The 17,780-nt window shown below is 39.1% G+C and overlaps 1 protein-coding gene across 4 annotated transcripts in view; it reads left to right on the top strand.

The window, feature by feature from the left end:
* Positions 1 to 17,780, top strand: part of RAB31 (RAB31, member RAS oncogene family) — a 110,517-nt gene that overhangs the window by 85,823 nt on the left and 6,914 nt on the right. For all 4 annotated transcript variants that reach the window (XM_061595365.1, XM_061595356.1, XM_061595351.1 and 1 more), the window contains exon 6: positions 9,407 to 9,516. In XM_061595365.1, the coding sequence (XP_061451349.1) occupies positions 9,407 to 9,516 (110 nt within the window). The remainder of the gene's footprint in view (positions 1 to 9,406; positions 9,517 to 17,780) is intronic.

Genomic DNA, 17,780 nt, shown 5'->3' with positions numbered 1-17,780 from the left:
AAAATTGTTGGCTTATAAATTGCCAAAACAAGGGGGAAATACATCACCAAGATAAAGGGAAAAAAGAGGACACCAATCTGCATAACATTTACATATGCTAATTTAAATATATATGCAAATTTAGAAAGAAATAATTTAATTTAAATAGAAATACAACACTTCTCACCAATTGTTTTAAAAGATCATTTGTAGGCAATTGCTTACATCATCAGATATATGGAGTGTCAAGCAGAAAGGGTCTCCATAAATGGGGTGTTAGTGAAACAATACAAAATAGAATGTTTGGTTCTTTCCTGTTGCTTCATTTGACAGATTTATTCATTTAATGTTGTCAAGCAGACATTTGCTTGATTAAATCAAGACTTGCAAGCCAAGAGAGTCAATTATAAACTGTAATTGGCTAGCGGAGCAATCTAATCTGTTAAAATACAGTGTTCTGTTTTTTAGCGAAGGGAATTGGCTTGATGGCACATACAAGTGCTTCTCCTTGTGGAAAGTACTGGCAGAGTAAAGCCTCTCTGTGTGCACATAAGCTATTAACATTTATCTTGCTTATTGGCTATAAAGCCTATTTTTCTTTTTCTTTTTTTAAATCTACAATTGTGACTTATCAGCAGTTATTTAGCCAGCTTTGGAGATCTTTGGGAACATTCCCCAAATGTCATTATGTAGATTATTTATGTCTTTATACTCCTTAAGGACTTTCTTGTTTATAGAAAAGGAATGGTCAAATTTTCAAGAAGCTGGATTTACATTATAATCTATATTCTTGATTGTGAGAACATTCTGAGTTAATTTAATCTGAAATTTAGAAAACATCAAACAAAGATTTATATTGGATTCTGAGGTTCACAGAATCACATATTGAGTAATTCAGGGAAAGACCCTTTCAACCAAATTTGAATTAGCCTCAATATGTGAACAAAAAATCATTCAACTAACTATTAACTAATGTCTTTTAACTGATTTTTGGAATATATCCTACATAATGCAGTAGTTATTCTAATACATATTAGTGCTTATGAAAATCCTTTATCTTCAGAGTTCCCATTTAATGTTATAGGCACAAGTTATATAGCACTTTGCATATTTCAGACAGGTTTTGTTAGGCCCAGAATGTTTAGCAGTGATAAAAGTTGTCTACTTGCGCTGTGTTATTTCTGTCTGAAGCACACCAATATTTCCTTGGGTTAAAGAAAGCACTATGTTAAGTCACTATGTTTTCTGTTTATGGCTCCCTTCAATGCATTATGAATACACTTACATGGAGTTCAAAGGTAAAGTTTGTGAGTTGAAAATTAATAGTAAACAAATGTGTTTGATATATTCCAAAATACTTTCAGAGAGATAAACCCTGCAAGCATGGAGAAAAGATAAAATATCATTGTTAAATTACAAATCATTTTATTAAATTAGCTCTACTGAACTGGAAGTACATATCTGTTTCCAGATTCTGTTTCCTGACTCTTAACTGAGCAGAGGAGAGGGAGCTGTCTTAGCTGGTCCACAGGAGAGGAGATACAAGCAAGCCAGCTTTCAGAGAGCAAGCGAACAGGGAGAGCAAATAGGAGTTTGACAAAGGAGTTCGACAGGGGAGGTCCCAAAAAATAATTATTAATTCTTTTTGCACAGCACACCACATACCAGTAGGACTTTATAGTGCTGGTCTTTGACCGTAATAATAAATGATTGATTGATACCAGTGGGACTCTCAGGTTTACCCTTAAGTAGGACAGGACAAAGCACAGGCCACTCCAAAAGTAGTTAGAAAGAAACAAAAGGTAGAAGAGTATGAACGGGAAGGATAGTCCAGTGGTTGTGACCTGCAAGATGTTTTCTTGCCTGAGAACAACATGGTGTATACTTGCAACAAGTGCAAGCTCGTGGCACCATTGGAAGAAAAAGTGAGAGGCCTGGAACGGTGAGTGGCCATACTGAGGACTATAAGAGAAGATGAGTTCTTAGACAGAATGCTGGAACAGCAGCAGCAAAGAGAAGTGGAGATGGAAGAACAGCAGCATGCGGTAGCAGAAGAGGAGACTGTTTTGGAGAGGAACAATGAAGTGGAGGAAACTCCATGGGAAAGGGTGATAGTTAGTGTTGGATGTTGTATCTGGCGCAAGCAGATGCCCAGGATGCAGAACAGTATAGTGACAGGCTAGATGCCAGTTGAAGCAATGAGCCGGACAAGCAATAAGTTTTAAGAGTTACTTTACTGACAATATATCACAGCTCTCTCTGTACAAACTCCTCGACCCCCACACTCACAAGTGTCTGCTGGCCCTCTATATAGATAAGGCCAGCTGCCCGAGCCTAGGTTGCTTAGCAATGTGTCCTTGAAGATGGCTCGAGCTCTGCCAACTTTCGCTTCTAAGTCACGTAGCTCACTTGTGGAAATTTAACCTCTGCTTTCTCGGTTTAATAGCCAACAATCCCCCACCTTAAATTTCCACATTCAGCCAGTTACATTTCTCTTCCATTTACATGTGTTACATTTTACATGTCATTACATTTCCTTTTATTTCAGTTTACATCACTTTCATTTGTAATACAGTTACTCCATTGCAATCTCAGCATCATTTTCATTATATTTCATTACTCTTCATGATTTCCATCATCCCACTTTTTCCAGTTACTGAAGTCTATATGTTTAATGGAATTTATTTTAAATCTAACAGGTGGAATACCTTTTGTTGTTCTCTCTGATCTGCGTGGTTGTATTTCTGCCTTAAGTGTCTGTGTCTGTGTCAGGCGATTCCTCTGTTTCTCTCTCAGAGCTAGAACTTGATTCACTACTGCTGCCTGTTCTTGTTTTATTGGTACTGTGTCTGCCTGTTCTTGTTCATTACTACCTTCAGTGTTTCCCAACTCCACATATGTTTTCTCTTCCCAATCCTGCTCTATTGTTTGCACGCTTCTGCTTAACACTACAGACCTTTGTTTTGGCAGCCATATTCTGTAATACGTGTTTTCAAATCCCAGCATGTACCCTTTGTCTGCTCTCCTTTGCAGCTTCCCTGTCCTTTTATTTTTGGGAACATGTACCCAGCATTCTGCTCCAAACCTAATCAAATGGTTTAATCTGGGTTTTCTGTCATACAATTTCTGATAAGGAGACATTCCAGTGGCCTTATGGAATATTCTGTTTTGAATGTAAGCTGAATACAGAACACACTCTCCCCAGAAACCTTGTGTTAAAGAGGAGTCACATAGCATTGATCTTATTGAGTCCTGAAGCAACCTGTTCCAGCGTTCAGCTAACCCGTTCTGATGAGGACTATAAGGGGCTGTTAACTCCTGTTTTATTCCTCTTTTATCCAAGTATTCAGTAAAAGAGTGTCCTAAGAACTCTCCTCCTTGATCTGATCTTATTCTCTGTATTTTGACACCAAACCACTTCAATTTTTGTAATAAATCTTTTCAGTTTCTCTGCAGCTTCACTTTTAGCTTTTAGTAAATAAACAGTGCAGAATTTTGAAAAATCATCAACTATTGTCAGGAAATATCTTGCACCCCCCTGAGTAGGTTGAAATGGCCCCACTAAGTCCACGTGTATTAATTGATAAGGTGCATTTGTACTGGGCATGGCTTCTTTGTTCTTTGTAGCCACAACTGCCCTAGTTTGTTTACACACGTGGCAGTCTACATATTTTTCACAGTTTCTCAATGTCACATCATTACTGTTCTCTGTTGTTTTCACCACATTTTCATATCCTATATGGCCTAGTTTTCTGTGCCATAAATGAACACAATTATGGGTTTCTTATTAGCACACATGAGTACATGATTTGTTTGTTTCACGTGTAAGAAGAACAATGAGTTCCTCACTATTCCTTTCATGAATATTTTTTCTCCTCTCATTACATGCACTTGAACCCCTTTTGAACATTACTGTGAACCCCATTTCATTGAGTTTCGACACAGCCATAATGTTACATTCGATATCAGGAACAAACAGCACATCTGTCATAATGGTATTGAAACCTGCTAATTTCACTGTACCCCTACTCTTGATAAGTTTCTTAGATCCATCAGCCATTTTTACATGATCCTCTACGTCACAAAATGTATGAAACATAGATTTATCTTTGATTATACTATTTGTTGCCCCACTGTCAATTGCCCATAAATCTTTACAGTTATTTCCCTGCTCATAGTTAATACGTTGCTTATTCTTACTAGCATAGATCACCTGTACACATGGTTTTCTTCCTCTTTCTCTTCTTCTTGCTTCACAATTCCTTTGAAGATGTTGCTTGGAACCACAAAAATAACATGCCTTTTGTCCATACAGTCTCTCTTGTGCTGCTTTGTTGTTCTGCTTTTCCACGTTGTGTTTAGACTCAGTCTTTTCCTGCTTTGCCATTTCTTGCCTCCTTTGAAATTCTTGTAAAAGTTTGCCTTCTTTATAATCCATATTGAGATTTGCATCGTCCATTGCTTCCAAAGAGCTCACCAGACTATCATTACTTGAATCTAGTGAAGCTAATGTGATATACACTTTTTGCGTTTGAGAATGTTCAATTTCACGTTCTGACAACTCAGTAAACAGTCTGTTTATTTCCAACAAATGCTCTGACATGGTTGTCTCTCCAGATAAGCACATCTGATACAATCTTCTGGCAAGATATATTTTAGAACTGGCAGTCTTTTTCACATGAATATTTCTTAGTTTCCCAGGTTTCCTTAGCTGTTGTTGCATCACGCACGTGCAGTAATTGAGAATCATCAATAGCAAGAACAATTAACGCCTTTGCCCTCTCATCCAGCCTTCTCCAATCTGCTGGAATAGGCACCCCGGTGGGTGGGTCTTCTGCGATAGCTTTCCACAGGTCTTCTTTCACTAGAAAAGCCTGCATTCTCTGTTTCCAAGTGCCATAATTTTTCCCTGTCAGCCTTTCCAAGGGAATCCCGGCCGATAACGTAATAGACATACTTTCACTTTTCACAGTTCACCGCCTTTGTAATTAGAGCTTCTCACCTCTGTCCTTCAGTCAGGTTTTTTTTTTCCCACGGCTCTCTCACAGCTTTCAGCTCAGCTTTCGGTTTCTCCGTCTCTCTGCTGTTTTACTGGCTGGTCTGCAGTTCTGGCTTTTCTCTGCCACTTTTCTGCAATCCTCAGCACCAGGTAATCCTCAGCACCAGGCAACCATCCTCTGCTACCACTTGTTGGATGTTGTATCTGGCGCAAGCAGATGCCCAGGATGCAGAACAGTATAGTGACAGGCTAGATGCCAGTTGAAGCAATGAGCCGGACAAGCAATAAGTTTTAAGAGTTACTTTACTGACAATATATCACAGCTCTCTCTGTACAAACTCCTCGACCCCCACACTCACAAGTGTCTGCTGGCCCTCTATATAGATAAGGCCAGCTGCCCGAGCCTAGGTTGCTTAGCAACGTGTCCTTGAAGATGGCTCGAGCTCCGCCAACTTTCGCTTCTAAGTCACGTAGCTCACTTGTGGAAATTTAACCTCTGCTTTCTCGGTTTAATAGCCAACAGTTAGGAGCAGAAGAGCTAGAAGACACCCTTCACCAGTGGAACTATGGAACCACTTTCAACCACTGGAGGATAGCCTGTGGTGGAAGAATTACAGGAGGCCCCATCTGACAACAAGCAAGAGGTTGAAGCTCAATCAAGCAGGGACAATGAAACCACACCCCACAACAACAAGAGTATTAGTAGGGCTGGATGGAACAACGATCAGGTGAATACACAGTTGGCTCCAGAATCGTACTCAAAGAGTGCTTGTCAATGGTTCCTTCTCAAAGTGGGCAGAAGTAAGGAATGGGGTACCACAGGGCTTGGTCCTGGGCCCAGTGCTGTTCAACATTTTTATTAACGACTTGGATGAGGAGGTACAGAGCATGTTTATCAAATTTGCAGATGATACAAAACTGAGGGACACAGCTAATACCGTGGAAGACAGAAACAAAATTCAAAGGGACTTTGATAGGCTGGAATTGGGTTGAAAACAACAGAATGAAATTCAACTGGGATAAATGTAAAGTTCTATACTTAGCAAGAAGAAATCAAATGCACAATTACAAGATGGGGGATACTTGGCTCAGCAATACGACATGTGAGAAGGATCTTGGAATTGTCATTGATCACAAGCTGAATATGAGCCAACAGTGCGATGTGGCTGCAAAAAAGGCAAATGCTATATTAGGCTGCATTAAGAGAAGTATCATTTCCAAATTGCATGAAGTAGTAGTTCCCCTCTATTCAGCACTGGTTAGGCTTCATCTTGAATACTGCGTCCAATTCTGGTCTCCGCACTTCAAGAAGGACACAGACAAACTGGAACAGGTTTAGAGGAGGGCAACAAGGATGATTAGGGGACTGGAAACAAAGTCCTATGAGGAGAGACTGAAAGAACTGGGCATGTTTAGCCTGGAGAAGAGAAGACTGAGGGAAGATATGATAGCACTCTTCAAGTACATGAAAGGTTGTCACACAGAGGAGGACCGGGATCTCTTCTTGATTGTCCCAGAGTGCAGGACACGGAATAATGGGCTCAAGTTGCAGGAAGCCAGCTTTCGACTGGGCATCAAGAAAAACTTCCTAACTGTTAGAGCCAATGGAAACAATTACCTAGAGAGGTAGTGGGCTCTCCGACACTGGAGGCACTCAAGAGGCAGCTGGACAGCCATCTGTCGGGAATGCTTTGATTTGTATTCCTGCATTGAGCAGGGGGTTGGACTTGATGGCCTTATAGGTCCCTTCCAACTCTACTATTCTATGATTCTATTATTGTCGTATTGCATGGCCCACTTTTGGTACAGTTTCAGCTCTTGGATGGATGGCCTGACATTCTCCTCTATGAATCTTCTGATAGCCTGCATAATTCATGGTTGTGTCAATGATGGCAAGCTGTCCAGGTCCTGAGGCAGCAAGGCAGGCCCAAACCATCATATTTCTCACAGCATGCTGGACGGTTCGGATGAGGTTCTTCTATTCAGTGTTTCTTCTATTCAGTGTTTTTTGCCAAACATAATGTTTCTCATGAGGTCAAAACATTCTACATTTGATTCGTCTGTCCAGAGAGCATTATTCCAGAACTCTTGTGGATCATCTATGTGATCTTTAGTGAACTTCAGACAGGCAGCAATGTTCTTTTTAGAGAGCAGTGGTTTCCTTCTGGCTATCCTCCCAGGAACACCATTCTTGTTCAGTCTTTTTTTGATTGTTGAGTCATGAACAGTCACATTAGTTAAGGTGAGAGTGGCCTGCAGAACCTTGGATGTAATTCTGTTTTTTCTTTGTGACTTCCTAGATGATGCACCGATTTGTTCTTAGAGAGGTTTTGGTAGGAAGACCACTGCTGGGTAGATTGACTGTGGTCTTGAACCTTCTCCATTTGTCTGTCTGACAGTTGATTGGTGGAGCCCCAAATCCTCAGAAATGGTTTTGTAGCCCTTTATAGGCTGTTGAGCAGCAATAGCTGCTTTTCTGAGGTTCTCAGAGATGTCTTTTGACCATGGCATAACATGTTTCCACACAACCATATGGTGAAGACCAAACTCAGAAAGTTTCTGATCCTTTTATAGGGTAGGGCCTCCTAAACTTACCCCTGCAGACCTACCTAATTACTTAAGCATTTGATACTAATTATTCCTTTTTATTGAGCTGATGCAACCAGGGGTTCACTTACTTTTGCACCTACCCTGACTCTTATGTACTCATTGTTTGCCTAATTTGCACATCATTTTTATTTCATGAGACGTGGAATTAGTTAAGATAAACGTAGTGGACGTTTAGAAAAGGACTGGTTTGATTCACAAAGGGTATCATGGTAAAACTATGGAATTTCCGTAATTATCATTAGGATTCACAAGCTTTTTCTTGCCACTGTATATTAAGTCACATGACTCTTCCAAAAAGAAATTCAATAATACCACTTAAGGGTCATTTGAAATAGTTTGCCCTGTAATAATACCAATTTCACTTATAATCATCCTCCAAAATTGTACTTTTTTGCATTCCCACCATGTATGGTAGAATGAGTCTATATGGGGGAACCCCCTTCAACACCTAGGATGATTATTATTATCATCATTTATTACTCTCCCTTCACCCAAAGGTCCCAGGGGGGGTTTACAACAGTGTTAAAATATGACATTAAAATAATTTAAAAACCACCTAAAATCCCAAAATAGGGTCGGTTCTAAAATATATGTCTCAGGTGTCAAACACCAGGCTAAAGAGGTATGTCTTGATAATTCATCTAAAACTGTTCAGTGAAGTTGCCGGACACAATTTGGTGGGGAGGGTGTTCCACAGCTTAGGGGCTGCCACAGATAATACCCTCTCCCTGGTCACCCCTCCCCTTGCTTCCAAGGGTAGCAGAAGTACCAAAAAGGCCCCCTCTGCTGATCTTTACACCCAAGAGGGTCTGTAGGGAAGGAGACACACTCTTTCAGATATTTGGGACCTAAGTCATTTAGGGCTTTAGACACTACCGTGAGCACCTTAAATTAGGCTTGGAAATGAATTGGCAACCAATGCAGCTGTTTTAAAATGGGTTACATAAAATCTAAAGGGAACCCCAGCCAACAATCTGGCTGCTGCATTTTGGACCAGTTGAAGTTTCTGAGTTGTCTTCAAGGGCAGCCCCACATAGGGTACATTGCAATAATCCAATTACAGACTAGACTGTGGATTTATTTTAAGGAATTTTGATGGGGTGTGGTACCAGCAATGAAGGAATCTTGTGCTATTTCCCATATTTTTGTGAATATTGACCTAAAGAGTTTTTTACTCCAGATTTTCTGCCAGTCATTCCAACCTATTACACAATTAAGGTTTGATTCCCACAGTTGCTTTAAGACTTCTATTTTTTCTGTCATTGTGTCTTCTAAGCTTTTGTAGATTGTAATTATTTGAGGTCTAAATGGTATTTAAATTAATTGTTCTAGGGGTTTAAGTGGCTTTGTAGCTTGAGCTAGAACTATTGGATTAGATATAAAGTGAGTGACTTGATGAATATTGAGTCACCCACATCTCCCAGTTTTTCTTGGAGTGCCTGTGAAAGGGGACAGACCATTCTAAAAGTCTCTGAGTATATACTGGCCTTTTCTTTCCAGCCAAAAGTGTACTTCTGACCTTGCTAAATGTTTTATTGATGGATTCTGTTTTGATTGATTTTTTCATTTTTCATTTTTTGATTCTTGTATTTTTGGTTATTTTTTTTCTTTTTATATAATGATCTTATTGTATTTTATGTGAACTGTTTAGGAATTTCATGTATTAAACAGTTTGATGATGATGTAGGAAAATGTGGAATTGGTCAGCAGTACACCATTCAGTGCTGCTACAATTTGAGAAGGAACAGTGTAACTAGAGCAGCTACTTTCTTTGTTTTTTGGATGCACAGCAATTAAATTTCAAATTTTAATTTATAGGGAGGTGCCTATGAAAGATGCCAAAGAATATGGAGAGACAATAGGTGCAATTGTTGTTGAAACCAGTGCCAAAAATGCAATTAACGTTGAAGAACTCTTTCAAGGAATCAGTAAGTAAAGTGTGTGTGTGTGTGTGTGTGTGTGTGTGTGTGTGTGTGTGTGTGTGTAAACAAAAACTCTCATATTGGTTGGCGTTTTTCTCAAGGGATTGTGAAAAATACTGCAGTCCTCAATTCTGTTCTCATGGAAGAATAAAAAAAGGAGTTATATCTGCATATGAAGCCATGAATTTGAAATCTTTTAAGATAAAATAGGGTTAAATAACTTTTAGAACATATGAGTACATGCAGGCATAATAATAATAATAATAAATTTTTATTTCTAGGCCGCCTATCTGGCCGAATTAACGGCCACTCTAGGCGGCGTACATAGACTAAAATATAACATAGAGTAAAATATAACATATAATACAAAACAACAATAAGTATACTCAATCCAAACCTACCCCCATCATACAAAAATTTAAACTAAATTAGACAGAGGTCTCGAATGCCTGCCTAAAAAACCATGTTTTCAGTTCTCGGCGGAAGCCTGTCAGGGAGGGGGCATGGCGGAGATCATAAGGCAGAGAGTTCCAGAGGGCGGGGGCCACAATTGAAAATGCCCTCTCTCTGGTCCGCATCAGCTTAGCTGTTTTGACTGGTGGGACCGAGAGAAGGTCTTGGGAGGCTGATCTCATTTGGCGGCCTATCTGGTGATGCTGAAGGCGTTCCTTTAGATAAACTGGACCAAAACCGTGTAGGGCTTTAAAGGTTAAAACAGGAATAGCCTACACATTTACCATCTGTTACAATTATCATCTGAAATATTTTGGATAGTATCTCTCTGATTATAACTACACCTGTATAGTTCGGAAAATATATAGTATAACCTTGTATTTTCTTAGTATTGTGAAACTGAAGATCTGAAGGAGGGCCTAAGGGACTTGTTGTGAGGGATTTGAAGCTGCTTCTATTTTACATCTAAGTGTACCACCTCTGACTAAATAAATCCACCAATATTACATTATTTTTAGTCTGTTGCTTAGAAGAGATAATTCAATATGTGTGAGAAGCCTTATGGCTGTAATCCTTAATGATACTGATATAGCAACCAAAAATAGCTGCCTACATTTTTCTTGGACTGAAATATGTACTACTTATTTATTATTAAATTTGTTATAATATTGCCTACAAGGACATCCACAGTAATCCTGGAAGATAGGATAGGCTGTGAAGGAGTTGCTTGACCAAGACCACCCAGTGAGTTTAAGGCTGAGCAGGGATTTGAAGCAGGAATTTCCATCTACTCTTAATCTATTGCAAAATGCTAGCTTTTTCTTAGTAATTTATATTTATTTTAATTTATCATAAACATTTGGAGAGTTACTGTGGTGATCGCTTCATCTTGCATAGACTAGTTTTACAAAAGGCTTTTGACAGGTAGAACCTGATACCTAGTAAAAGTGATTTCCTGGGCAGAAGCACCCCTTGCACAAGGGGGTATAACATTGCTCTCTCTAATTCTCTTTCTCCTGCACATCTTTTTCTATTCCTTGATACTTAGGAAGAACGACAAAAGGGAGCTCATGTCGTATCCATTCCAATGGAAGCAGCTTCAGGCCAATTTAGGGTATAAGCTGTAGTTGGTTAGATACAAGCAAAGGTGTGACTAAGCAGCTCAGTGCAGAGTATTATTTTTATTTTTACTTTCAATTTATGTCCTGCCCTTCCTCCAAAAAGAGGCCAGGATGATTTTAGGGAGAGGATGAAGCTGCTGACCTTCTTCTCTGATGCCATAGTACATAGCTTCACCTCTTTACTTGCAGCTGTTTGCTATCATTGCACTGTCACATGATGCACCTTTTCTCTCACTGGCACGTTGTGTTGTGGTGCATGGGCGATTCCTCCTCACAGGAGGGCAGTTGTACAAGATAGCTTTTTGGGCCCTTCTACTTCTCAGGTTTTAAAAAGGCAAATCTCAAAAGTTTGAGTAGGGTTTTTGAGGGCTGAGTCACATGAGTACTCTCTCACTAAAATAAACTTTGGAAGGCTGATCTTCAAAATGCTTTGCCACTGGAAACACATTTGACTCTAGAGGCCTATACTGACTGGCAAAGAACTTGAAAAAGGACATGGTTAGTCTCCCAGGGGGCATTAGTATCAGTGGCACATGCTGACATCAGAAATAAGACAAGTCTGAGAAGAAAACATAAATTAATATATGTCGGTGGATAAAGCTCATTCAGAATCTCACTTACAATAGAGTGGGTCAAGCCATCTTTATCTTCTGTAAGAAACATCTGCTGACTTAAATAATAAAATATAATTTCATCTGCCTATCTATTACAGCTCTCTGTGATTCATTAAATTTGACCTGATTATAGGAAATGCAGCCTGACTAAAGAGTGTACAACTGCTGTATTCCCCTCTCCTCCTCAGCTACCCACTGAGAAAGCTGCTTATTTTTAATAGAATTCCACAGAAAACATGTAAACTTCATTTAAATAGAGATCCTTGGGGGAAGTTGGGTTTTCCCTGGATTTTCTCCTAAAAGTAATTTTGTCACCCATTAGAACAGCTGCTTTGCATCTGTATGTCTTTATTTGCGAGTTCCCCCCTCCCCATAATTATGGGAAATTCATCCAGAAATGTATGACAATAAGCCATCCATGTTTATGGTTCCATAGCAAAGTGTGACACAGAGAGAAATGGTGTCCAGAAACAATAGCAGTTTAAACAAGAAAAGCAAAATGTAAAAGATGCTATAATTCTTTACCAAATACTATGTCAGTCTCAAAGCTCTTAGTTTTCTAGGGTATATGACATTACATGATATATCACAAGTACATCCTAGGCTCACTGGACCATGAGGCTACTGCAGCTAATTTCATATGTGATTTCAGCGCAGTATGGTGCACTTGACCAGTGGGCTTGTGGTATACTTTAGTCTGGAACAATTAAAAGTGAACTGCACATATGATGAAGTCAGTCCCAAATCCTCTTGAAAGTGTGGAACATGACCTATTTGACTTCTTTTTGAAGATCATTGATTTAGAGCAAGCAACTTCTGTAACTTCTGTTTAGGGAGTAAACAACTCTCTCCAAATATTTTATCATTAAGCAGCCTACAGACCCCAGTAAAGAAGTATAAATCTGGTGAAGCATAAGAATGCAGTGCCATTTTGGTTAAGAAGATTTTTCTTTTCTTTTACAAGTTCATAGTATGCTGATGCATCAACATAAAGGAATTACACAAATTAACTAATTTATTTAGAATACTTTTATCCCGCTTTGCAACTACACTTTTACCTGAGAGTAAGTCCCATCGAACTCAATGGACCTTTCCTCTAAGTAGATATATATAGGATTGCACTATAAATTTCTTACTAAATTATAGGCCTCAAACTGTTGTCTGTGACAACAGCATGCTTTATTGAAACCAATCAAATGTACCCATGCAGTACAATAAATAATTTATGAAATTCAGAGTTAAGTGGGCTGCTGCCGAAGGAACCTATTTCTAAGTAGGAAGTAGCTCTTCATTAACAAAATCTGTTAGTGGCTTACAGCACAATCCTAATCACTGCTCCTGTCATAAACATCATCATAAAACATATTCTAGGAACTATTCTAGCAATATTCATTCTTACAATGTTTAGGAAGAAGGAAACAACTAAGAGGAACATTTTGAGTTGGATTCAGACTAAGTTAATTAAAATGAATTCTTGTTGATTTAAATGGGTACAAAGATAAGTCGTGATTAATTGTTCCATTGATTTCATTGGGACCTGTGCTTTAACTACAGTTCAGCTGGATCCAACCATCTGTACTTGATACATCTGTTTTAAATGAGCCAAATGTTTTATTTTATCATTTTTGTACTCCTCAGATAAACATATGAAAAAGTTACAGTATATTCTACATATGAAGTTGCCTTAGAGTCACACTATTGGTTTATTTAGCCCAGTATTTTGACTGCTAGTGGCTGTCTGAAGTCAAATTCTTAGCCTTGCTAACTGAGATCATTTTGTCTGGAAATGCTAGTGTCTTGCTCTGCTCACTTTTCCCTCTGGCCCAGCTGATCACTGGAATGTGACCCTTGGAAGCCGTGGAGGCTGGTGTCAACTAGACCTGGTGGGGCTAACAGAGCCCAGGGCATGGCCAGTGAGAGATCATGGGGTCATGGCCAAGTTATTCTGGTTTTCTCCCCATCCCCCCTTGCAAAGATTCTGTAGACACTTAAGCATTGCTATTTTACAAATAGTTAGCACATAACTTAGCTGGAAAATGTCTTCCTTTGGTTCAGAAGGATCCCTGCTGTCATAGTTGCTTCTTTGCGGTGAAAAAAAGTTGTGTGGCTTCCACCTGTTCTGATTGTCTCCCTGTCCTTCTCCTCTGCAAAGAAACAGTGGACATTTAAACATTGCAGTTTTATTAATATTTAGCACCTATGTGTCTTACCCTTGGTTCATAAGGGGTCCCTGCTGTCACAATATCTAGTGGGAATTCATGCCACAATAACTGTATGTTACTCAGAGGTAAGCCCCCACTAAATATTCCCTGGTAAGTATATACAGGATTGCAGCCTGAATTGGTTACTCTGAAAAGTGCCACCCAACACTGTTAATGAGGGACCCCATACGTTTCCACACCTATGGAAAAATATTTCCCCACCACCAGCAGCGTATCTATTTCTACATCTCTCCAGAATGGGTAATAAAATGCAGGGAAATTAAGTGGACTAGGATCTTGGGAGACCAGGGTAAAAATCACCACTCAGCTATGCAACTCACTGTGTAACCTAGGGCCAGTCGCTGTCTCTCAGCCTAACTTGCCTCATAGGGTTTTTGTGATGATAACATGGAGAAAAGGACAACAATGAATGCTACCGTGAGCTCCTTGGAAGAAAGGTGGATATAAATGTAATACTGGTAAATAAGGAATAATAAATATATATCTAAATTTCCAGCCTGCTTGTTCCTGATTTTGAACTGGGATGGTGGTTGTGGTACGCGTTTAGAATAATGAAAAAACCCCAACCCCAAAAAAACAAAAGCAGCCCTGGTATAGTTTCCAAAATAAAGGTCCCTTTGTACTGGAAGGGAACACATGAAATAAGGTACCACAAAATAAGTTTTGTGCTATCTTCAAGACTAACAAATTTATTATAGTATAAAGTTTCATGGGCTACAAAAGATACTCTGAGCATGTGCAGTTTAACATTTTAAACTCTCAACTCATTGTTTTTGCTCACTTCCACCTTGGGCCAGTTACCAACTCTCAGCATTATTCTTTGTATACAGGACAGCACTGTAAACTTTATTGATACAGACACATCTGAAAAGGACACCACAATTTTTAGTTGGGCAAGCCACCATCTTATAGTGTAATCCTAACCTTGTTTACTCAGAAGCATGTCCAAAGGGACTCACTCCCAGGGAAATAGGGTTAGAATTGCAGCCTTAGCAAGGGGAACAAAACTGGATTGGAACAATGATTCACGACCTCCTGCCAAATTTCTAGTGGCTGTCCTGGGCAAACAAACTTACAGAGGAGGAAGGCAGCCTCCCTCAAAAACCTCATGGGCAAACAAATTTGCAGAAGAGAAAGGTGATAGGATGTAGGGCAGCAGAGATTTATGACCATAATTACCCCCCTTCCAACTTTCTAAAAATCCCTGTGAGTAAACAAACATGCAAAAAGAGGGAGTCTGGGTAGGAGTTCAGGATATGCACTTACTGCAACCTCCTCCTAACTTTCCAAAAGTCTTTGTGAGCAAACAAATTTACAGAAGAGTCTAATTCAGCAAGTCACCACCTCACAGTGAAATTCTAACCACGTCTACTTAGCACTAAATTCTATTGAATTCAGTGGAGCTTATGTCCACGTAAATGGGGTTCAGATTGCAACTTTAGCAAGGGAGCAAAAGCTGGATTGGAGCAAAGATCCACCACTTCCTATGAACTTTCTGACAGCAATTTCGTGGGCTTAGAGAATAGAAAAATGGGTGGGGTATTAGGAGAGTAGTGAATTACTGCAGCCTCCTGCTACCAATTTTCCAAAAGCTTTTGGGAGTAAACACATTTGCAGAAGAGGATAACTGCCAAGCACATGGAGGGTGAGAATGCAGGGAAATTGAAAAATAACCATGAGCTACCCCCCTTCCAACAGTCTATTTCTCCCATTCCTCCTATAGTATCCCCCAGCCAATTAAAAATACATGCAAATAGCTTAAGAAATAAAGAATAGATGTTTATGTATTTTGCTTTGTAAATTAATTTGATTTTTTATTGCACCTTGTGTATTCTATTGTAAACCGCTTTGAGATCTTTTAGATAGTAAGTGGTCTACAAATGGAAAATGGAAATAATCAATCTATAAGCCTTTAGTATAGAAAGAGACTCACACTGTCCACTGTTGCTCTCTCTCTGTTAACAAATATGAATTAAAAAACCACTCACTCCCCACCCTTTGTTTTGAAATGAGCTTATGGGAAGCATCAGAATGGCATGCGGGGGTATTTTCCATTTAACATTGCGGAATGTGAAAAATCCATGCTGGCTATAGTATACAGCCACTCTTGTGGCTGTATAATTTCACTGAAGTTGCCGGGGGGAGCTGACATTTTGGTGTATATCTCGTGAACCAGACCACCTAGAAACTTAATTTTTGTTTGTAAATGAAAGCTGGGAGTCCAGAGATTAAGCTGATGCACCCGGAGACCCAGAGAAGACCTCAAAAATCCAGAGTCTCTGGCTGAAAACCGGACATCTGGCAACCCTATTGGCCAGAGCGCAGTATGCTGAAGATAGATATACATTTTATATTCTCTGTTCTGGGGTATGGACTGATATGTGGACTATATGTTAATTCAATTTATTCATTTCCTTATATCAGTCAATTTTGAACCATATTGAAGATTTTACCAACATAACATTGAAATTGACTGATATAAGGAAATGAATAAATTGAATTAACATATAGTCCACATATCAGTCCATACCCCAGAACAGAGAATATAAAATGTATATTGATCTTCAAGGCTACTGAAGAAGATGTTCTGTCGAAACACATTTGGCCATATTACACACTTTGAATCTCCTGGGTATTATGTTTATTGGCCATTGTTCATCAGCTGCCTTTTATGTTTAGATTGGTATTGTTTTGACCTTTTCATTCTTCATTATGTATGGGCACTGAGTTATCTATAAAAATTATTTTCTGGCCATCTTTGTACTATTGTATGAGAATTTTATATTGTAGATAGATAGATAGATAGATAGATAGATAGATAGATAGATAGATAGATAGATAGATAGATAGATAGATATATAAATTCATTTCTGATATCATTTTTTTAAATATTGCATTTTACACTTGTACCTCTACTCTGCTTTGAAACACTGTGTTTATGTCAAGGTAGATTTTAACTGTACAGTTTTCTTCCTAAAATGTATGTGGAACAAGAAAGCGAGTGTGGCTTTGTGATTTGGGGGGATTTTTTAAAAATGTGCTTGAAATTCTCATTTGGAGGGCTGTGCCGTAGTGGACCAGCCTCCATTACTTGGAAGGTTGCCCAGAAGGTAATACTTCCCACAAGTGGAAAACAGTTCCTCGCCCGTGCTACAGGTTGCAACTGGGACTTTATACACACAAAACATGTGCACTGCCACTGAGCTGTGACCACTCTCTATTGAGTGTATTATACTTAGGCTACTTAATTCATCAGCATCTAGGATTGGTGCTGATTAAATGTTTTGACTCACATACCCAGTTAATGCGTGTAGTTTTTAATTTAATTGGAACTTAGATGTGCATAACAAGGCACATAATGCAGGTCTACTGCTGGAGCTAAGCAGGGCTAGCATTGCAAGATGTCTGGATGAAAGAATGCCCAGGAACCATACATTAAGCTGCTTAGAGCAGTTCAGAGGAAGTGAAAGATATATGTGGAATAAATTAAATTGCTGGGGCTTCAGTGCATTATGGTTCAAGTTTAAACATCTGAGCACCCAAAGCTAATTGTTTCAAGGTTGCATTGTTAATTATGACCTAATTATGTTGCCTCCAACCTGCAGAGGAAGAGTACTGGGACTGAAAGACCGAGAAAAAGTGTGGGCACAAGGAGTCAAGTTGTAAGCTAGCACAATATTTGAGATTGTTGAAGACTTTTACTAATTATACGGTGCAGGTGTTATAGACGGTGTCTTAACTTGAAATTTTTTATATCTTTTGGTGTATGAGTGAAACAAAATGTGGCATTACATTGTTACTTCGATTATTGCTCTTGAGACCTTTAAAAGTCCATGAGTAATGTAAAATTGTATTTTTGT

Source organism: Rhineura floridana, chromosome 1, assembly GCF_030035675.1.
Source record: "Rhineura floridana isolate rRhiFlo1 chromosome 1, rRhiFlo1.hap2, whole genome shotgun sequence".
Lineage (NCBI taxonomy): Eukaryota > Metazoa > Chordata > Lepidosauria > Squamata > Rhineuridae > Rhineura > Rhineura floridana.
This window is presented reverse-complemented; position numbering and strand designations above follow the sequence as displayed.